Source organism: Chiloscyllium plagiosum, unplaced genomic scaffold, assembly GCF_037043375.1.
Source record: "Chiloscyllium plagiosum isolate Xiang-an unplaced genomic scaffold, Cpla_swu_hap1 HiC_scaffold_6, whole genome shotgun sequence".
Classification (NCBI taxonomy): Eukaryota; Metazoa; Chordata; class Chondrichthyes; order Orectolobiformes; family Hemiscylliidae; genus Chiloscyllium; species Chiloscyllium plagiosum.
The window spans coordinates 14,646,461-14,666,949 of record NW_028270144.1 but is presented as its reverse complement, the minus strand read 5'-3'; the positions used below and the strand labels follow the sequence as shown (position 1 = coordinate 14,666,949).

The window sequence follows — 20,489 nt, the reverse complement described above, 5'->3', positions numbered from 1 at the left end:
CATTGTGCCAATCATCCCCAAGCAGCGGTAATTGTAGAAAAAACCAAAGGTTCCCTAAAAGGTCAGCTCAGCAAATTGGTAGAAGAAACAGGCCTTAATTGGCTGCCAGTACTCTCAATCACCCTTTTTAATATGAGAACCATGACACAGAATAAGATGGGATTCTCGGCGCTGAACTGATACATGGACAGTCCCGAGGACTCCCTGGTCTGTACCATTAATTGCCCAACACCCTGCTGATGTGCATGTCATGGCAGAAGAGATGAACATGTACCTGATTAAGTTAACCAAAGCATTGCAGTCTTAACATCAACAGATCAAAGAAGCCTATCGAGTACCAGGGAAGGAAGAAGAAGGAGCTCCAACATTTAAAGACATTAATCCTGGTGACTATGTGCATCTCTGCACATCTCTGCATACCTCAACACAGTCCTGTCCCCCTTTGACCAAGAACTCCCCACCTACGTTTGGGACACCACCCATGCCCTCCACCTCCTCCATGATTTTTGCTTCCCTGGTCCCCAACGCCTTATCTTCACCATGGACATCCAGTCCCTGTACACCTCCATCCCCCATCACGAAGGACTCAAAGCCCTCCGCTTCTTTCTTTCCCGCCGTACCAACCAGTACCCTTCCATTGACACCCTCCTTCGACTGACTGAACTGGTCCTCACTCTGAACAACTTCTCTTTCCAATCCTCCCACTTCCTCCAAACCAAGGAGTAGCCATGGGCACCCGCATGGGCCCCAGCTATGCCGGCCTCTTCGTAGGATATGTGGAACAGTCCATCTTCCGCAGCTACACTGGCCCCACCCCCCACCTTTTCCTCCGCTACATCGATGACTGTATCGGCGCTACCTCGTGCTCCCACGAGGAGGGTGAACAGTTCATCCACTTTACCAACACCTTCCACCCCAACCTCAAATTTACCGGGACCGTCTCAGACTCCTCCCTCCCCTTCCTAGACCTCTCCATTTCTATCTCGGACGACCGAATCAACACGGACATTTACTATAAACAGACCGACTCCCACAGCTACCTAGACTACACCTCCTCCCACCCTGCCCCCTGTAAAAACGCCATCCCATATTCCCAATTCCTTCATCTCCACCGCATCTGCTCCCAGAAGGACCAGTTCCAATACCAAACAACCCAGATGGCCTTCTTCTTCAAAGACCCCCAGACGTGATCGACGATGCTCTCCACCGCATCTCCTCCACTTCCCACTCCTCCGCCCTTAAGCCCCGCCCCTCCAATCGCCACCAGGACAGAACCTACCACCCTACCAACCTCCATATACATCATATCATCCGTCGTCATTTCCGCCACCTCCAAACGGACCCCACCACCAAGGATATATTTCCCTCCACTCCCCTATCAGCGTTCCGGAAAGACCACTCCCTCTGCGACTCCCTCGTCAGATCCACACCCCCCACCAATCCAACCTCAACTCCCGGCACCTTCCCCTGCAACCGTAAGAATTGCAAAACTTGCGCCTACACCTCGCCCCCTTACTTCCCTCCATGGTCCCAAGGGATCCTTCCATATCCACCACAAATTCACCTGCACCTCCACACACATCATTTACTGCATCCGCTGCACCTGATGTGGCCTCCTCTATATTGGGGAGACAGGCCGCCTACTTGCGGAACATTTCAGAGTACACCTCTTGGTCACCCGGACCAACCAACCCAACCATCCATGGCTCAACACTTCAACTCCCCCTCCCACTCCACCAAGGACATGCAGGTCCTTGACCTCCTCCATCACCAGACCATAGCAACACGACGGCTGGAGGAAGAGCGCCTCTTCTTCTGCCTAGGAACTCTCCAACCACAAGAGATGAACTCAGATTTCTCCAGTTTCATTTCCCCTCTCCCCACCTTGTCTCAGTCCCAACCCTCGAACTCAGCACTGCCTTCTTGACCTGCAATCTTCTTCCTGACCTCTCCTCCCACATCCCCACTCCAGCCTATCACCCTCACCTTAACCTCCTTCCACCTATCGCATTTCCAATGCCCCTCCCCCAAGTCCCTCCTCCCTAGCTTTTATCTTAGTCTGCTTGGCACACTCTCCTCATTCCTGAAGAAGGGCTCATGCCCGAAACGTCGATTCTCCTGCTCCTTGGATGCTGCCTGACCTGCTGCGCTTTTCCAGCAACACATTTTCAGCTCTGATCTCCAGCATCTGCAGTCCTCACTTTCCCCCAGAATATGTGCTATTGCAAGACTCTAATCGTGGAAAATTGGGCCCTTGCTGGAAAGGCCCTTATCAAGTTCTTCTGACGACTGAAACTGCAGGAAAGGTAGAAGGATGGTCAACACGGGTCTACAAAGGACAGTGCAAGCTTGTATCCCCCTCACAGTTCTAGTGTTAGTACTGATACAGGCATCTGATGAAAATCCAACCCAAGTACACGCGTCGAAGCCATTGGTGATATCTCAGACTGCCTAAAACTCCAATGTGACTGTATAAATGAAACCTGTGCTAAGACCATTGGAAGTTATGACTGTAGCTGCTTGGCTGAAACTCATTTAAACTACTCACATTGCGCATCCAAACATCACTCTCGACCATATTGTCATCCTTGCAACACTTCTATGCCAGTCATCATGAGACGGCATAATTCCACAACCTCATCCCCTCCATCAACCGAAAACTGCTATCTTGGGATGCATGTCTGTTCCCCTTCCAAAATGAACCATACAGATTGCAGTATTGAGCATGTAGTATCGAAATCACCAAACCCTGATGCACCTATTGCCATAAGATTGACCATCTACACCTTCTCGATGGAATCCTCTCCTATCCTACCAACCACCACTGATAGAAATACCTTTACACAGTTCCTGTATTCAGTAACCACAGTAATTAACAAGACAAGCTGGAAAGATGAAGAAAGACCAAAGATACTATGCACTCCCAATCCTCCTTCTGTTACGCATGGTTTCTTTATTCAAGCTAATCCAGGGAAGGAAGAAGAAAGAACTCTAACATTTATAGACATTAACCCTGGTGACTACGTACTATTAATCGTGGAAAATTGGACCCTCGCTGGAAAGGTCCTTATCAAGTTCTTCTGACAACTGAAACTGCAGTAAAGGTAGAAGAATGTTCAACAAGGGTTGACAAAGGACATTGCAAGCTTGTATTCCCCTCACAGTCCTAGTGTTAGTACTGATACAGCCATCCGCTGAAAGTCCCTGATCCCCTGATCCATGTGTTATCTGCTCACTCTTCCACCATTCTGATCTCCTTACCACCTTTCATCCTCCGCCATGAAATGCCTGAAGTAGATGGTGAACGGAATGCCCACCAACACGTGAATTAGTACGGAACAAAAAGTAAAGGAAAAACAAAACAAAAGGGGATGACTAAAATTAAACTAATCTGTCTATAAGAAGTTCTTATTCCAGACCTCCAAACAATACAATCTCCGGGACGAAACAAGAGAGAGGCTTTACAGGTCTGAGTCCACAAGAGAATCCCTGGGCCGTCTCAAATCTGTGTGAGTGTATCTGGTTTTCATTTTCTGTGTACGTCACTGCCTAATGTCTATTTGTGTTTGTTTAATGTCTAATGTCGTACTGTGCCTGTCCATTCAAGTTCTGTTGTGTTAGTGAGTAAAGTTTTGTGGCACACAATTTCTTGGTTGTATTTACGAAGTGTATTGTGGGCATCATTAACCATTTCTGTGGGTCATCTGCCACCATTTTGCTCTGCTATTCTTTTAGCTGGTGAGCTGTTAAGGGGAGGTATGTATTTAAGACGTTTAGGTAGTACCTGTTTCCTCAGGCATTCATGCAGGAAGTATAGCTGTTTATGGTGGCGCTTTCGGATGGCGTTGGTGAACATCAACTAGCCACAAAAAGACATGACCCTCTCTCACTAGTATCCTTACATACACATGAGGAAGGACACCACTTCAACTGGGACAATACATCCATCCTAGGACAAGTCAAATAGAGATATGCATTAGAATTCCTAGATGCATGGCATTCTAACTGGAACTCTTTTAACAAACGCATTAACTTAGACCCCATTTACTACCCTCTGAGAAGAAAAACAGGAAATGACATCACCAAAACAAGGAAAGCTAAATACATAGCAAGCAGGTCACTAACACCATTGCTTCATCCGGAGGCTCACTGATGATGTTACCTAGTATGGTGGCAAAACGTTTGAAAACGAACCTTCCAGCTCAGTGAGCAAACTTACTTCCATTAGATAACCATCTTCACTGTCGACTATATGACTAGCTTTGGTGTAATCTGCAAATGTACTCCAGCACCACATTTTTCAACGCTGGTCTCCAGCATCTGCATTCCTCACTTTCTCCTAAATGTACTAACCATGCCTCCTAAATTCTCATCCAAATTGTTGATATAAATGACATTTGTTATTGGACAATAGTGGACCCTGCACCGAACCCTGTGGAACACGGCTAGTCGCAGACCTCCCATCCAAAAAGCAACCCTCCAACATTGCCCTCTGTCTCGTACTGTTAAGCCATTTTTCCAAATCAGGTTCAGCTAGATTAGTACAGCTAAAAGTGGGTTTAACAGAATTAAGCTTTCCAAATCAAGAGTATTCAACTCCATTTCTTACTCTGAATGCCAGAATTACAGATATTTGGCATTAATTCTCGACCTCATTCCACTGTGGTTACTTATTTGTGGTACTTACGAAGAGTAAATTGCAGAATATATTTTTGAAATACACTGATCAATCTCCTATTTATATTCGACTACAGTAGTGAGCTAATTTCAAATATATTGGCAAAAAACTGTAAACTGTTGGCTTCCTCAAAGACTTACAAACAAAGCACAAGAGACGACATCACAACGATAATTAATTCTTTCTGGAGCATAGTGATATTAGTAGATTTGTTCAGTGTCGTGGAAATTAAATGGACTCGACTCAACGGCTAGCAAGAACAAAGAAAAAGCTGTATAATAAAATTGCGTGCAGGGCTGATCCACTTGGCCAAAATACCGCATATAAAGGCAGTGAGCATAATTCACCTATTCTTCTTATACCATTCTTATCACACTCTCAAAGACAAAGGCTGGGAATATTCCAGTTCTTAGTTTCTCATTCTCTTGCCGTAATTATAACTGTCTTAGTTATTCTTTAGCAGCTGCTCGCAAGGCCAGGTTGAATGTTTACAAATCAACAAAGACAAGCTGTCTCCTCGACTGCAGAACTCAGCAAAGTATTAAATTTAGCAAAGCATTCTCTTTCAGATTTCACGGTAAATTTTAAATTCTGCTAATTTTCCATTACATCAGCACAATTTTTTTTGTTTCTGTTAAATTGGTACAAACAATTGCAGAAATTGCATTTTCCCTGAAACCATTTTGCACAGGCAACAGCAAAAATAAGGTTATCACCCAGGCCCTTTGTTTCCTTTGTTAAGATACAGAGATGCCGGTGTTGGACTGGGGTGTACAAAGTTAAAAATCACACAACACCAGGTTATAGTCCAACAGGTTTAATTGGAAGCACACTAGCTTTCAGAGCGACGCTCCTTCATCACCTGATTTTTAACTTTGTTAAGATAATTTGCATAGAAATACAAAATAATTTGAACAGAAGTACAGAAATTACGTATCATTTAACCCTCCAGCCTGCACCAGAAATCACTATGCAATTTCTGCACCCTACCCCTGCTTTCTCTCCATACCACCTTTGATCCCTTTTGCCACCTGCAGCTCCTTCTTGAATATATCTAGCGAATAGGCCCCAACAGCTTTCTGTGGTTGACAATTGCACAGGTTCACACCTTTGTAAATGAAGAAATTCTTCCTCATGTCAATCCTGTATCTTTTACACTTTTTGATTACAAGAGACTCCGATAGATGTGAGGAGGAGATATAATTTCCAGGTAAAACTGTTACATTTTCCCCCAGTTTCTTCAATCATAGACCTGTTCTCAATTGGTTTGGTTGATTCCATACATAAACTCCATACATAAAGTGAACATTAATGTCGTCTATTTTGCTGCCCTTAAAAATGTGTTGCTGGAAAAGCGCAGCAGGTTAGGCAGCATCAAAGGAGCAGGAGAATGACGTTTCGGCATAAGCCCTTCTAGCTTCTGCCCGAAACGTCGATTTACCTGCGCCTTTGATGCTGCCTGACCTGCTGCGCTTTTCCAGCAACACATTTTTAAGCTCTGAGCTCCAGCATCTGCAGTCTTCACTTTCTCCTATTTTGCTGTTTATAAACCAGAAACACGAACCGTTAATTGTCCATAAAGAAAAAGATCAGATTAAACATCTTGCTGTGTCTATCCCGATCACACTGGTCATCGCTCCCAGCCCCAGCTCCCACCCACGCCGCTTCCCCACAGACCTGCAGCCTCTGAGCCAGGATTCCATACGATTAACAGCAGAACAACAAGAGCGACGTAGCTCTCACAAATCGCCATTACACACTGTCTTTTCGCAGGGAGGAAGCAATAAACGATCCAAACTCTCAGCGGAAGAAAATGTACAAAAACACTTTCCCATGTTTCACTTTGGTTATTGATGTTCTGTAGAGAGTTCTGTTGAGCATATCTGCCTTTGTGTATTCTCCAAGCCACGGAACCAGGAGGGGAAAGCACCAACCCAGTCTGCACGTCACTGAAAGTAAACAACAAATGCTGGAGCTCACAGCGGATCAGGCAGACACTTAATGTCAGCTTGTTCTCTCTCTCTCTCCACTGGTGCTGTCTGACCCGCTTTGATCTCCGGCATTTACAGTGGAGTCACACAGATGTACATCACGCAAACAGAACCTTCGGTCCACCTCGAAAACTTGCTCCAACTGACGGAAATCCAGCGGGTCTCATGATATTATGTTTTCAGCTGGTGTGCGTCAGGTTCAAGTCCCATCTGATCCAGAGAAAGTGCTTGACAACATCCCTGAACAGGTCGATAAGAAAAATAGGATAAATCAAAAAATAAAATTTGCCCAGTCTGGAATATGGCTTTTTGCTATCCAGTGTCTCTGAGAGTGATGTGGCAGATGGTGCTTAATGTGGATAAATGTGGGGTAAAACAAACAAGGATAGGACTCATACAATTAAAAGTTGAAGCTTGGATAGCATTGTAGAATAGAGACACTGAAGTGTCAGGGATATAATTCTGAATCACATCCGGTTGGGATGTTTAATAAGGCATTGCTTTCATTGCTCAGATCGTTGAGTATGGGAGTTGGGACAGTGAGGCCATTTCTCAAGGTGTGTGTCCTGTTCCATCCACCCTGTCAGAGGAAGGACATTATTAAGCCGGAGAGAGTTCAGAAGAGATTTACCATGATGTTGCAGAGAATGTAGGGTTTTAATTTAAGGAGAGGCTGGATGGACTGGGACTGTTTTCACTGGGGCATAGGAAGTTGACCTTATAGACACTTATAAAATCATGAAAGGAATAGGTATATTTTCCCTCGGTTGGGGATTTCAAGACTAGGAGGTTTATTTTCAAGGTGAGCGGAAAATGATTTTAAAAAGACTTGTGGGGGAATGATTTTACAAAGTGGTTCATGTGTGGAATTAACTTCCAGAGGAAGTGGTGTGTGCAGCGATGGTTACACCATTTAACAGACATTTGGATCATTATATGAATAAGTAATGTTTGAAGGGATATGGGCTAAAGGCAGATAGGGGGTACGAGTTTAGATTGAGATTATGGTCGGCATGGACTGGTTGAGCAAAAGGGTCTGTTTCCGTGCTGGATGGCTCACAAATGAAATGATGTTCAATCCATCTGCAAATTTGTTAACTTCTTTGAATGTGAATTGGATGCCAAGATCACATTATTCTTTCTGGAATTCCTTGCTGAGCCAACAGGACTCATACTTCGAAAGAAATTGTTCACATTCTCTGTGGTGGTGAGAATGATGGCTTGTGAAATGGCTTATTTGGGCAAGAGTCAAAAATCAAATTCTTGATATCAAAGAAAGATTTTTCCAATTAAATCCTCACACTTTAGAAAAAGAATTCAGAATCTTGTCATCAGGCGATAAAAGCTTTTTTCTACATGTTTACAGCTTGATATTCCCAACATTGAACATCTAACCTTTATCTCCACAACTGAGCAAATTGATGGTATGAAAACGTAACTGGTAAAACAGCGAGGATACCTGACAACTTATATCATCAGTACTTATTGCAGCTCACTAAATGGCTGTGGAGGCCATTGATCAGGTGATGGGAGATTACTGCCCTTGCAGTCAAAGTTGAGGCTGCAGTCAGTCCTTAAGAGAGCAAGAGGGGCTTACATCTAGTTTATTCACGGTGTTGTTGAAAGAGCAGCACTGGAAGTGGGCCAGGGTGATCAGATTAGTCCTACCAAGTCAGTCTGGTTTGGGCCCTGGTCACTCGCGGGTGTTTAGTCATTAATGATCAGTGGGCATATCAGGGAGCACCCCGCCCCTTCGCCTATCGCCATCACCACGCCCAACCCCGCCCCCACGCCGATCCCCGTCCCCGCCCCCACACCCAGCTCCAGCCCCACACCAGGTCCTAGCTCCCAGCCCTGCCGTGTTTTCACTATCCCTCCAGACCTACCCCTCTCTGAGGATGAAAGATCAGTCCTCAGCAGAGGCCTCACCTTCATTCCCCTACGCTCTCGGATTAATGAGTTCAACACGCGGCGTGACATCGAACAATTCTTCCGCCGCCTTCGCCTCCGTGCCTACTTCTTCAACCAAGACTCTCGCCCACCCTCTGACGACCCCTTCTCCCGCCTCCAACACACCCCATCCACCTGGACACCCCGTGCTGGCCTCCTACCTGCCCTCGACCTCTTCATAGCCAACTGCCGCTGCGATATTAACCGCCACCTGAACTCCCCCACCCCTCTCACCCACTCCAACCACTCACCCTCGGAACGTGCAGCCCTCCACTCCCTCCGTTGCAACCCCAACCTCACTATCAAACCAGCAGACAAGGGAGGTGCGGTAGTAGTTTGGCGCACCGACCTCTACACCGCTGAGGCCAAACGCCAGCTCGCAGATACCTCCTCCTACTGCCCCCTTGACCATGACCCCACCCCCCACCACCAAACCATCATCTCCCAGACCGTCCATAACCTCATCACCTCGGGGGATCTCCCATCCACCGCCTCCAACCTCATAGTCCCACAACCCCGCACCGCCCGCTTCTACCTCCTGCCCAAAATCCACAAACCTGACTGCCCCGGCCGACCCATTGTCTCCGCCTGCTCCTGCCCCACCGAACTCATTTCTGCATACCTTGACACCGTCCTGTCCCCCTTAGTCCAAGAACTCCCCACCTACGTTCGGGACACCACCCATGCCCTCCACCTGTTCCATGATTTTCGCTTCCCCGGTCCCCAGCGCCTTATTTTCACCATGGACATCCAGTCCCTGTACACCTCCATCCCCCATCACGAAGGACTCAAAGCCCTCCGCTTCTTCCTTTCCCGCCGTACCGACCAGTACCCTTCCACTGACACCCTCCTTCGACTTACTGAACTGGTCCTCACCCTGAACAACTTCTCTTTCCAATCCTCCCACTTCCTCCAAACGAAAGGAGTAGCCATGGGCACCCGCATGGGCCCCAGCTATGCCTGCCTCTTCGTAGGATATATGGAACAATCCATCTTCCGCAACTATACTGGCCCCACCCCCCACCTTTTCCTCCGCTACATCGATGACTGTATCGGTGCCGCCTCGTGCTCCCACGAGGAGGTTGAACAGTTCATCCACTTCACCAACACCTTCCACCCCGACCTCAAATTCACCTGGACAGTCTCAGATTCCTCCCTTCCCTTCCTCGACCTTTCTATTTCTTTCTCAGGCGACCGAATCAACACGGACATCTACTACAATCCGACCGACTCCCACAGCTACCTGGACTACACCTCCTCCCATCCTGCCCCCTGTAAAAATGCCATCCCATTCTCCCAATTCCTTCGACTCTGCCGCATCTGCTCCCAGGAGGACCAGTTCCAAAAACGCACAACCCAGATGGCCTCCTTCTTCAAGGACCGCAATTCCCCCCCCAACGTGGTCGACGATGCCCTCCACCGCATCTCTTCCACTTCCCACTCCTCTGCCCTTGAGCCCCGCCCCTCCAACCGCCACCAGGACAGAACCCCACTGGTCCTCACCTACCACCCCACCAATCCCCATGTTCAGCGCATCATCCGCCGTCATTTCCGCCACCTCCAAACGGACCCCACCACCAAGGATATATTTCCCTCCCCTCCCCTATCAGCATTCCGTAAAGACCACTCCCTCCGTGACTCCCTCGTCAGGTCCACACCCCCCACCAACCCAACCTCCACTCCCGGCACCTTCCCCTGCAACCGCAGGAGGTGCAAGACTTGCGCCCACACCTCCCCCCTCACCTCCCTCCAAGGCCCCAAAGGAATCTTCCATATCCGCCACAGATTCACCTGCACCTCCACACACATCATCTATTGCATCCTCTGCACCCGATGTGGCCTCCTCTATATTGGGGAGACAGGCCGGCTACTTGCGGAGCGTTTCAGAGAACACCTCTGGGACACCCGGACCAACCAACCCAACCACCCTGTGGCTCAACATTTCAATTCCCCCTCCCACTCCACCAAGGATATGCAGGTCTTTGGACTCCTCCATCGCCAGACCACAACAAAACGACGGTTGGAGGAAGAGCGCCTCATCTTCCGCCTAGGAACCCTCCAACCACAAGGGATGAACTCGGATTTCACCAGTTTCCTCATTTCCCCTCCCCCCACCTTGTCTCAGTCTAATCCGTCGAATTCAGCACCGCTTTCCTAACCTGCAATCTTCTTCCCGACCTCTCCGCCCCCACCCCAGTCTGACCTATCACCCTCACCTTGACCTCTTTCCACCTATCACATTTCCGACGCCCCTCTCCCAAGTGCCTCCTCTCTACCTTTTATCTTAGCCTGCTGGACAAACTTTCCTCATTCCTGAAGAAGGGCTTATGCCCGAAACATCGATTCTCTTGTTCCCTGGATGCTGCCTGACCTGCTGCGCTTTTCCAGCAACACATTTTCAGCTCTGATCTCCAGCATCTGCAGTCCTCACTTTCTCCATAAACACCTGGGCAAAGTGGGCAGCACAAGTCTAGGGTTGGGCCTCGTTCTACTGTTTTCTTGTACCTATAGCCTAATTAATTGAACTAAATAGTAATTCCTATTTAGTACTGCTTAGTTTTATTTCTTCGTGCTAGCATTTGAAGAAGAAATGAATAGTCTCTGAAAGCTTGTGTTCTCAAATAAACCTGTTGGACTATAAGCCTGTGTTGTGAGAGAAATCAGAATTAATGTTTTGAGTTGAGTGACCCTTCCTCTGATTTCTCTCCACAAATGCTGCCAGATCTCATGATTGTTATGCTGGTCAGAATGTTGCTTTTCTGTAGTCTTTCTCCTGATGCCTGCAATGATTTACAAGAGAATAGTCCACTCAACCCATCGAATGCTTCATCATGTGATAATGACAAATGTCTTTCTGAACCTCATTCTTCTATCTTCTCCCTGTAATCTTGATCCCTTTTCTAATCAGGAACCATTCTGTCTCTGTCTTAAATACACTCAATGACTTGGCCTCCACAATCTTCTGCGGCAATGAGTCCTACAGATTAACCATCTTCTAACTGAAGAAACTCGTTGTCATCTCAGTTCTAAAGGTTTATCCCTTCACTCGGAGGCTGCACCCTCATGTGCTAGTCTCTTCGTATTGCTGCTAGTTTACTCATAGAATTTATTTTCTTCTTCATTTTGTTGATATTAAAAACATGGTTACAGTCTTTTCACTTACCACTAATCGGCATGGTGGCTCAGTGGTTAGCACTGCTGCCTCCCAGCACCAGGGTCCCAGGTTTAATTCCAGCCTCGGGTGACTGCCTGTGTAGAGTTTGCGCATTCTCCTGTGTTTGTATAGAGTTTGCACATTGTCCCTGTGTCTGTATAGAGTTTGCACATTGTCCCTGTGTCTGTGTGCGTTTCCTCCCACAGGACAGGTGAATTGGTAATGCTAAATTGCCGTAGTGTTAGATGCATTAGTCAGAGGGAAAAATGAGATTGGGTGGATTACTCTTTGGAGGGCTGAAGGGCCTGTTTCCACAATGTAGGGAAGCTAATCTTTGCCAATTGTATATTTTTTGTCAATTTAGTATAAAATTAGCTTCCTTGGTTCACCATTGTCAGTTTTTTCCTTCCTGAAATCCTTCTTCCTCATTAAGATATATTATTCTGAGTCATGAACTCTTGCTTAAACATCTGGCATTGTTCCTCAACCACCTTTTCTGCTAAACTCCTTTTCTGGTTCACTTCAACCACTTATGCCTCATTTCTTTGTAATGACCCTTAGTTAAATTTAACACAGTTGTTTCCTAGCCAGTTTTCCACCCTCAAAGTGAATGCTAAGTTCTAGCATGTTATGTTCACTGTTTCCTGGGGATCTTTTAGTCTGAGATCATTTACTAAACCTGCCTCATTACACATTGCCTCATTGAAATAATCTGATTGGATCCACAATGTATTGGTTTACGAAACTGTGCTGAATACACTCCATCAATTCTTCCTCATGGCTGCTAATAAAGTTACCCCATCTCACATTTCTTCCTTCTTGACCTTTCGAAAACTCAGATAACTCTAAATTTTACAGTGTTTTTTTTCTAATTGTCAGTTTCATGGAGGCCTGGCAAGTTTTCTCACAGCACCAAACTCAGATTATTAACTCAGAGAAAATGAGGACTGCAGATGCTGGAGATCAGAGTCGAAAAGTGTAGCGCTGCAAAAACCATGACCCATTAGACAGCATCCGAGGAGCAGGAGAGACGATGTTTTGAGCAAGGGTTCTTCATCAGGAAGATTCCTGCTTTTCTAGCACCACACTTTTCAGCTCGGTTCACTACTTGCCTCCGTGCTGCTGTTGTGTGATTCTAACTCCATTCTGCCACTTACAATACCTGGAACAACTAACCCCTGCCAATGATATCCTGGAAATCACCAGAATCCTTGGCACCAACCTCTCAAAAAGGTCATTATGCACCCAGCACGGCTCTGTTAGTTCGCAGCTTCCATGCATTGCTCCTGACCTTTGTCCTGGGCGTGAAAAATAGGAAAATGGATACCTTGCTTCCTGGATAGGGACCTGTTAGTCCTAGTGGCCTGTTTCTGCAGAGGCGGGACAACATTTTCCCCTAAGACTAGCAGAGGATGTAGTAACCCCAAACTACCGCAGCCTGCACTGAGGTTGCCAAGTCAGTGCAGTCTTAGCCATCTGGAGGAACGCACAATGATGTAGTAGGTACGTCAATGGCCCCTTCTCTATTCTGCCAGTGTAAGAGCCACCACATTCCCACCAATATCTAATTATTGAGTTCTAAGGAGAGGCTGGATAGACTGGGACTTTCTTCTCTGGAGTGTAGGAAGCTGGGGGCTGATCTTATAGAGGTTTATAAAATGAGAGGCATAGATAAGGTGAATTGCCAAGGTATTTTCCACAGGATAAGGGAATCCATAACGAGCAGGCATAGGTTTGAGGTGAGAGGAGAAAGATTTTTAAGGGAACTGAGGGGCAACTTTTTCACACACTGTGTGGTGCACATCTGGAACGAATTGCCAGAGGAAATGGTAAAGACGAGTACAATTACACATTTAAAAGACATTTGAATAGGTACATGAATAGGAAATATTTCAAAAGAAATGGGCCAAACACAGGCAAATGGGAATAGTTCAGTTTAGGAAACCTGGTCCAAAGTTAACCAAAGGGTCGGTTTCTGTGTTGTATAACTCTATAACTCCTCCCAGACTCATGCTCTACCACCCTTACTGTTTCCTGTAACATTTTCCTCCTTTTTCTGTGACTCACACCAACCACTGACATTACTAACCCTGCATGCCCTCTTTGCTAGCTGCCCATTTGCTTGGAGCCGTTACCAAGTTGCAACAACAGTAACAGATGTGCTACCCACCTTTATGTCCCAGAATACCTGTAGCTGTCATAATCCATGTGGCAAAAGCCCACAATAGGGCTGAAAGAGTCAAGGTAGGTGGTGAGCCACCCAGTATTTGGATTCTCAGTCATCATGAGGAGAGGATCCTGACTCTGACCATGTCCAAGCTATTAGACTGCAATAAGAGGCTGCCGTTAACTGACTGTGCCAGGACTCTCTGACTGAAGATTATCTCCTTTAATTAATGGAAGACTACTGTCAATTATGACATACTTCCTGCATTTGTATCAAAGCTAGAAGTCAAGACAAGACTGCGGTTCTAGGAGTCTGATTTCTTTGGCTGAGGGGCCAATTGCAAAAAAACAGGGTAAGGCAATACAGGGATGGTGAGAGTGTGTAAATGCTATGACGGCAAGTGAAGATCCTAGAGATGTAGCCTCACAGTCCACGAGCTGGGTGTGTGTCTCTGAGTACACAGTGTCCTCGCTGCTGCATTACAGTGATAGTTACTGGTGCAGCCCATGAAACAGCATTGAAATGCAGAAGCATCTGTAAGTGAATCAGTGATGTGTCATGAAGGCTCTTAGAGACTGCAAGGTCAGATGTCAATGTCTGTGGATCTGTTTGGCTGGTGCCCAGGGAGTCACCTAGTGTCCAGCATGGGAGCTCTTCAGAGCCAGCAGAAATCTGAAGTCATCAGGTACCTGTTCAGACTTTCAATTGAGAATTCTCAACATGTGGATTGCTCGTGGTGGGCGGTAAAGCAGGAAGATTTCACAGATTCTCAGTTAATATGTTTGTGAGCAAGTCATAATCCCCCATAACTCTGGAATGAGAACATTTACCAAACAGTAGGATAAAGACACTGACAGAGCACAGCTGTGTCAAATGCTGCAAGACAGACAGGGCTTGATTGACACCTGGTTCTAGTAAATGAGAACTGGGTGCAGCAGATTATCATGTATTATGATATAATCACTGGTCAACATGCCAGCATTTGGTTTGCAATATGAGGGTGAACTACAGCCTCTGTTCATTCTGTTTATGCTGACTACAAATAAAACTTCAATGTTTGCATTTGCCCATTGGTGTCTATATTTGACATTCCCCTATTTCAGAATGACAAGATGGGTCTAGAGTGGGCATTGGAGACAGGATTAGGGAATGTGGGTGCCAGTATTTAAGAAAGGTGGTAAGGACAAGCCAGGGAACTATAGACCGGTGAACCTGACGTCAGTGGTGGGCATGTTGTTGGAGGGAATCATGGGGGACAGTATGAATATGTATTTGGAAAGGCAAGAACTCATTGGGATAGTAAACATGACTTTGTGTGTGAGAAATCATGTCTCACAAACTTGATTGAGTTTTTTGAAGAAGTAACCAAGAGGATTGATGGGGGCAGAGTAGTAGACGTGATCTATAAGGCGTTTGACAAGGTTCCCCATGGGAGATTGGTTAGCAAGCATAGATCTCATGGAATACAGGGAGAACTAACCATTTGGATACAAAACTGGTTCAAAGGTAGAAGACAGAGGGTTTTGGTGTAGGGTTGTTTCTCAGACTTGAGGCTTGTGACCAGTGGAGTGCCACAATGATTGGTGCTGGGTCCACTACTTTCCATCATTTATATAAATGTTTGGATGTGAGCATAAGAGGTATAATTAGCAAGTTTGCAGATGACACCAAAATTGGAGGTGCAGTGGACAGCGAAGAAAGTTACCTTGGATTACAATGGGACCTTGATCAGATGGGCCAATGGGCTGAGGAGTGGCAGATGGAGTTTAATTTAGATAAATGCGAGGTGCTGCATTTTGGGAAAGCAACTCTTAGCAGGACTTATACACTTACTGGAAAGGTCCTAGGGAATGTTGTTGAACAAAGAGACTTTGGGGTACAGGTTCATAGCTGTTTGAAAATGGAGTCGCAGGTAGATAGGATAGTGAAGAAGGCATTTGTTATGCTTTCCTTTATTGGTCAGAGTATTGAGTACAGGAGTTGGGAGGTCATATTGCTGATGTACAGGGCATTGGTTTGGCCACTTTTGGAATATTGCGTGCAATTCTGGTCTCCTTCCTATCGGAAAGATGTTGTGAAACTTGAAAGGATATAGAAAAGATTTATAAGGATATTGCCAGGGTTGGAGGTTTTGAGCCATTGGGAGAGGTTGAGTAAGTTGTGGGGTGACCTTATAGATGTTTATAAAATCATGAGGGGCATGGATAGGATAAATAGACAAAGTATTTTCCCTGGGATGGGAGAGTCCAGAACTAGAGGGCATAGGTTTAGGATGAGAGGTGAAAGATATAAAAGAGACCTAAGGGGCAACGTTTTCACACAGAGGGTGGTGCCTGTATGGAATTAGCTGCCAGAGGAAGTGGTGGAGGCCAGTACAATTGCAACATTTAAAAGGTATTTGGATGGATATATGAATAGGAAGGGTTTAAAGGGCAATGGGCTGGGTACTGGCAGGTACGACTAGATTAGGTTGGGATACCTGGTCAGCATGGACAAGTTGGACAGAAGAATCTGTTTCCATGCTGTACTGAACTATGACTGTCTGACTCTATGACTTTGAGAGGGTGGTTAGATATCACTAAGGGCAGATAACCATTGTGGCGTGAATGTCAAGCAGTGGTTAGGGTGAGAGAATGGGTTGTATGTGTGAGAGAGTGTCAACCATACCAGCTATGTGCCTTTGTAGGACAGTTTGTGGCTATTATGCCATAACATTGCAGTGAATGACAATATCAAATGATAATGCTGCAGGTGCATAGCAGCCCTTCAAACATGCTTTTTGGCAGATATTTGCTGACTGGTGTGTTTATCCAGGAATAGTTATTGATTGGATGGTAGAATTGAACATTAGGGACACCATTGGGTGGGGGTGAGTCATTAATGAGGCAAGTTTGATAAGACATGACAAGAGAAATCCCTATTCTCCCCATGACACTTCACCAAAAAAATGTAAGATTCATCTCTTGGTCACTATTACAAAAAGTAATGTTTATCATTTACTTATGGAAGATTTAGATCAAGCCACTTCTGATTTTAAATTAATTTTTAGTATTCTGAGTCCTATTAACTAAAAGCTTCAAATGAGTGTGTGTGTGTGTGCAAACCAAATGCTGGCATGTTGACCAGTGATTATATCATAATACATGATAATCTGCTGCACTCAGCTCTCATTTACTAGAACCAGGTGTCAATCAAGCCCTGAAGAAGGGCTTATGCCCGAAACGTCGATTCTCCTGTTCCCTGGATGCTGCCTGACCTGCTGCGCTTTTCCAGCAACACATTTTCAGCTCTGATCTCCAGCATCTGCAGACCTCACTTTCTCCGTCAATCAAGCCCTGTCTGTCTTGCAACATTTGACACAGCTGTGCTCTGTCAGTGTCTTTATCCTACTGTTTGGTAAATGTTTTGAAATAATTGAAATTATTTACCTTTAAGAAATCCTGAATAATAAGATAATGCAAAGGGTATTTTTGTTTCTGGTTGAAGGTACAATTGTAACATTCTGAAGTGGCAGTGATGCATGATATACTTCCCTTTATAAACAGGAGTTTGAAATAAGTGGTTTGGCGAACTATTGAGGTCATGAAAAGGTCTCATTCAGTGCTTCGACCAATCAAGGATGGACACTTATGACATGGGAAAACCAATTACTTGTCTTCTGAATGTATTTAATCAATTTAGTCAGAGATGTTACTATTCACTTCTAGAGCAAGTGGGACTTGATACTGAGTGTTCTGGCCCAGAGGCAAGACCATTACCACTGCATTACAAGTGCCCTTGCCAGTTTTGTAAGTATACATATATTGGCTAGTCTTATTAAGAAACCTGATTATAGCACAGTTTCAGAGAACACCTCTGGGACACCCGGACCAACTAACCCAACCACCCTGTAGCTCAATATTTCAATTCCCCCTCCCACTCCACCAAGGATACGCAGGTCTTTGGACTCCTCTAACGTCAGACCACAGCGAAACGACGGTTGGAGGAAGAACGCCTCATCTTCCGCCTAGGAACCCTCCAACCACAAGGGATGAACTCGGAATTCACCAGTTTCCTCATTTCCCCTCCCCCCAGCCTGTCTCAGTCAAATCCATCAAATTCAGCACCGCCTTCCTAACCTGCAATCTTCTTCCCGACCTCTCCGCCCCCACCCCAGTCTGACCTATCACCCTCACCTTGACCTCTTTCCACCTATCACATTTCCGACGCCCCTCCCCCAAGTCCCTCCTCCCTATGTTTTATCTTAGCCTGCTGGACAAACTTTCCTCATTCCTGAAGAAGGGCTAGTGCCCGAAACCTCGATTCTCCTGTTCCCTAGATGCTGCCTGACCTGCTGCGCTTTTCCAGCAACACATTTCCATCTATAGCACAGTCTAGCCCAGTGTTATTGAGTACACAGCGTAAGACCAGAACCATACAACTAAACTCGAGTAAGAGGGTGAATTACAATGGTAAACAAAATAAAATTAACCCTATAAGATGGAACTTTGCTTGAAAAGACAATTTGACAGACCGGACTACAGTTTTACCTCAAGAGTTACCACTAACTGAACAAAAAAATATATTAACTTTTAGAAGAAGAAACACATTATTACACCTTTAAATATCTAATATAAATTAGCATGCAGTACAAGACCAGTCAATTTTTGAAGTTAATTTTGAGGATGTGGTTACACTTGAGGAAGGAGGTGCAGAGGAAATTCATCCGGAAGTTCCCTGAGATGGAACATTTCAGCTACCAAGAGTGATGGATAAAATTGAATTGTTTTCTTTGGAGCAGAGACGTTTGAAGGGCTCCTGATAAGGATATACAAGGTAATGAGAGGCATGGATAAGGTGAACACAAAGTAGCTGTTCCCCTAAGTTGTCATGTCAAAAACAAGGCAAAATGAGGTTTAGAGGGAATTTGAGGAAATATCTTTTTATCCAGATAATGGTGGGGGTCTGGAATGCAATCTCTGGGAGGGCAGAGATGGGAAACCTCACAACTATTAAAAATTGTTTGGATAAACATTGAAGTGTTGTAATATTCAAAACTCTCAGCGCATTGTGGGAAATTGGGACTGGCGTACATAGCAATATATTTTCGGTGGTACAGATGCGATGGGTGAAAGGACCTCTTTAACACTGTATCATTGAATGATTCTAAGCTGAGCACAAGCTGTATTTCACAGATAACTACAGCCCAGGAAGTGACAGGATCCTAAACTGTAAAAGGGAAAAAGTACTACCCTGTACGCCTGCATCAGTGCCTTGGGGGATTCAGTTGAAGAGGGCAACAAAATTTAATAAGCTGATAAAATTTGAGACGCTTAATTTAACACTGATAGGGGATTTTACATTTTATTGACAGTGTGACATGTAACAGGAGACCAGCCTCACTAATCTTTCGTCAGCAGTGTGTCATAACATCTCTGAACAAGTTGACCTGGAAAATGTCTAAAGCATTCTTACCAAACAGCATAGCAAGTTGTCTTAAAAACAAAGAGCTTTGACTTTTCTAAGTCTAAAATATAATTATGGGAATCCGAAGACAATGGGAAGACATATTATGCTGGTGGCAAACACCTACCAGTAAACCGAGAAGAGTTTAATTTACTGCTCTCAGAGAAAATCAACCAAAGTTAATGACAGACCAGAAATGTAAAAAGAATTAATTATTATACAAAATAAAAAAAACTGGCGTGTAGGTCTGTACAGGAGGTGGAGAAGTCAGCGTTTCGGGGTGTAACCCTTCTTCAGAACCTATGGTATATATCTCCAACCAAATCCAAATCATCTGATCTACTGGTATGAATTTCAAGACATCAGGCAGGACTTCAGTGAATTTGGCAAAAAATGAACCAGATCGAGTTTAAGCTCAGAAAATGTGAGGTCATGCACTTTGGTAGGAATAATCAAAAGACTGACCCTATTTCAATGGCGAAGGACATCAAAAATTGCAGCATAGTGTTCTTGTGCACGAATCTCAAAATGTTAGCATGCAGGTAAAGCAAGTAATTAATATGCTAAATGGAACGAGTTTGAAAATAAGGTCTTGTTACAACTGTAGAGTGATGGCGAGCCCACGTTGGAGTACTGTGTACTGTTTCAGTCACTGTATTTATGAAAGAATATCCTGGCATTGCAGGCAGTTCAAAAGAGATTCACTAGTCTGAGTTATGGGATGGGAAGGCTAGAGCCTAATGGTATTCTCACTAGACTGTTGAAACAGAGACCGAGATAATGCAGTCTGGGCTTGGGTTTGAATACTGCAGTATGACAGATGGTGGAATTTGAATCTAATGAAAATCTGGAATTAACAACATAATGATGGCCATGAATCCATTATTAATTGTAGGGAAAAACCCATCTGGTTCTCTAATCAGGAAACAGATCTGTCATCTTTAGCTAGTCTGGACTACATGTGACTCCAGACCCACAGTTAGAGGTGGGCAACAAATGCTGGCCTAGCCAGCAACTCCCACATCCTGTGAATTAACAAAAAATAAGGTGATCTTATTGAAATTCAGAAGATTTTGAGGAACTTCATGGGGCTTTTGGACAGCA

General features: G+C 45.1%; 1 protein-coding gene across 9 annotated transcripts in view; it reads right to left on the bottom strand.

Annotated features, from left to right (window-relative positions):
* The window catches only part of LOC122550461 (nectin-3-like), a 105,958-nt gene that overhangs the window by 61,036 nt on the left and 24,433 nt on the right, over positions 1-20,489 (bottom strand). For 2 of the 9 annotated variants that reach the window (XM_087987892.1, XM_087987891.1), the window contains exons 2-3: positions 6,356-6,909; positions 3,785-3,949 (exon numbers count right to left, since the gene is read on the bottom strand). The exons of 5 other annotated variants lie outside the window; for them this stretch is intronic. Coding sequence is in view for 3 of the 4 variants with exons in the window: in XM_087987891.1 (XP_087844017.1) it covers positions 3,785-3,800 (16 nt within the window). In the remaining variant the exon portion in view is untranslated. Of the gene's footprint in view, positions 1-3,784; positions 3,950-6,355; positions 7,037-20,489 lie in introns of those variants that run through there. 2 more of the 9 variants (XM_087987887.1, XM_087987888.1) reach the window with 2 other exon arrangements.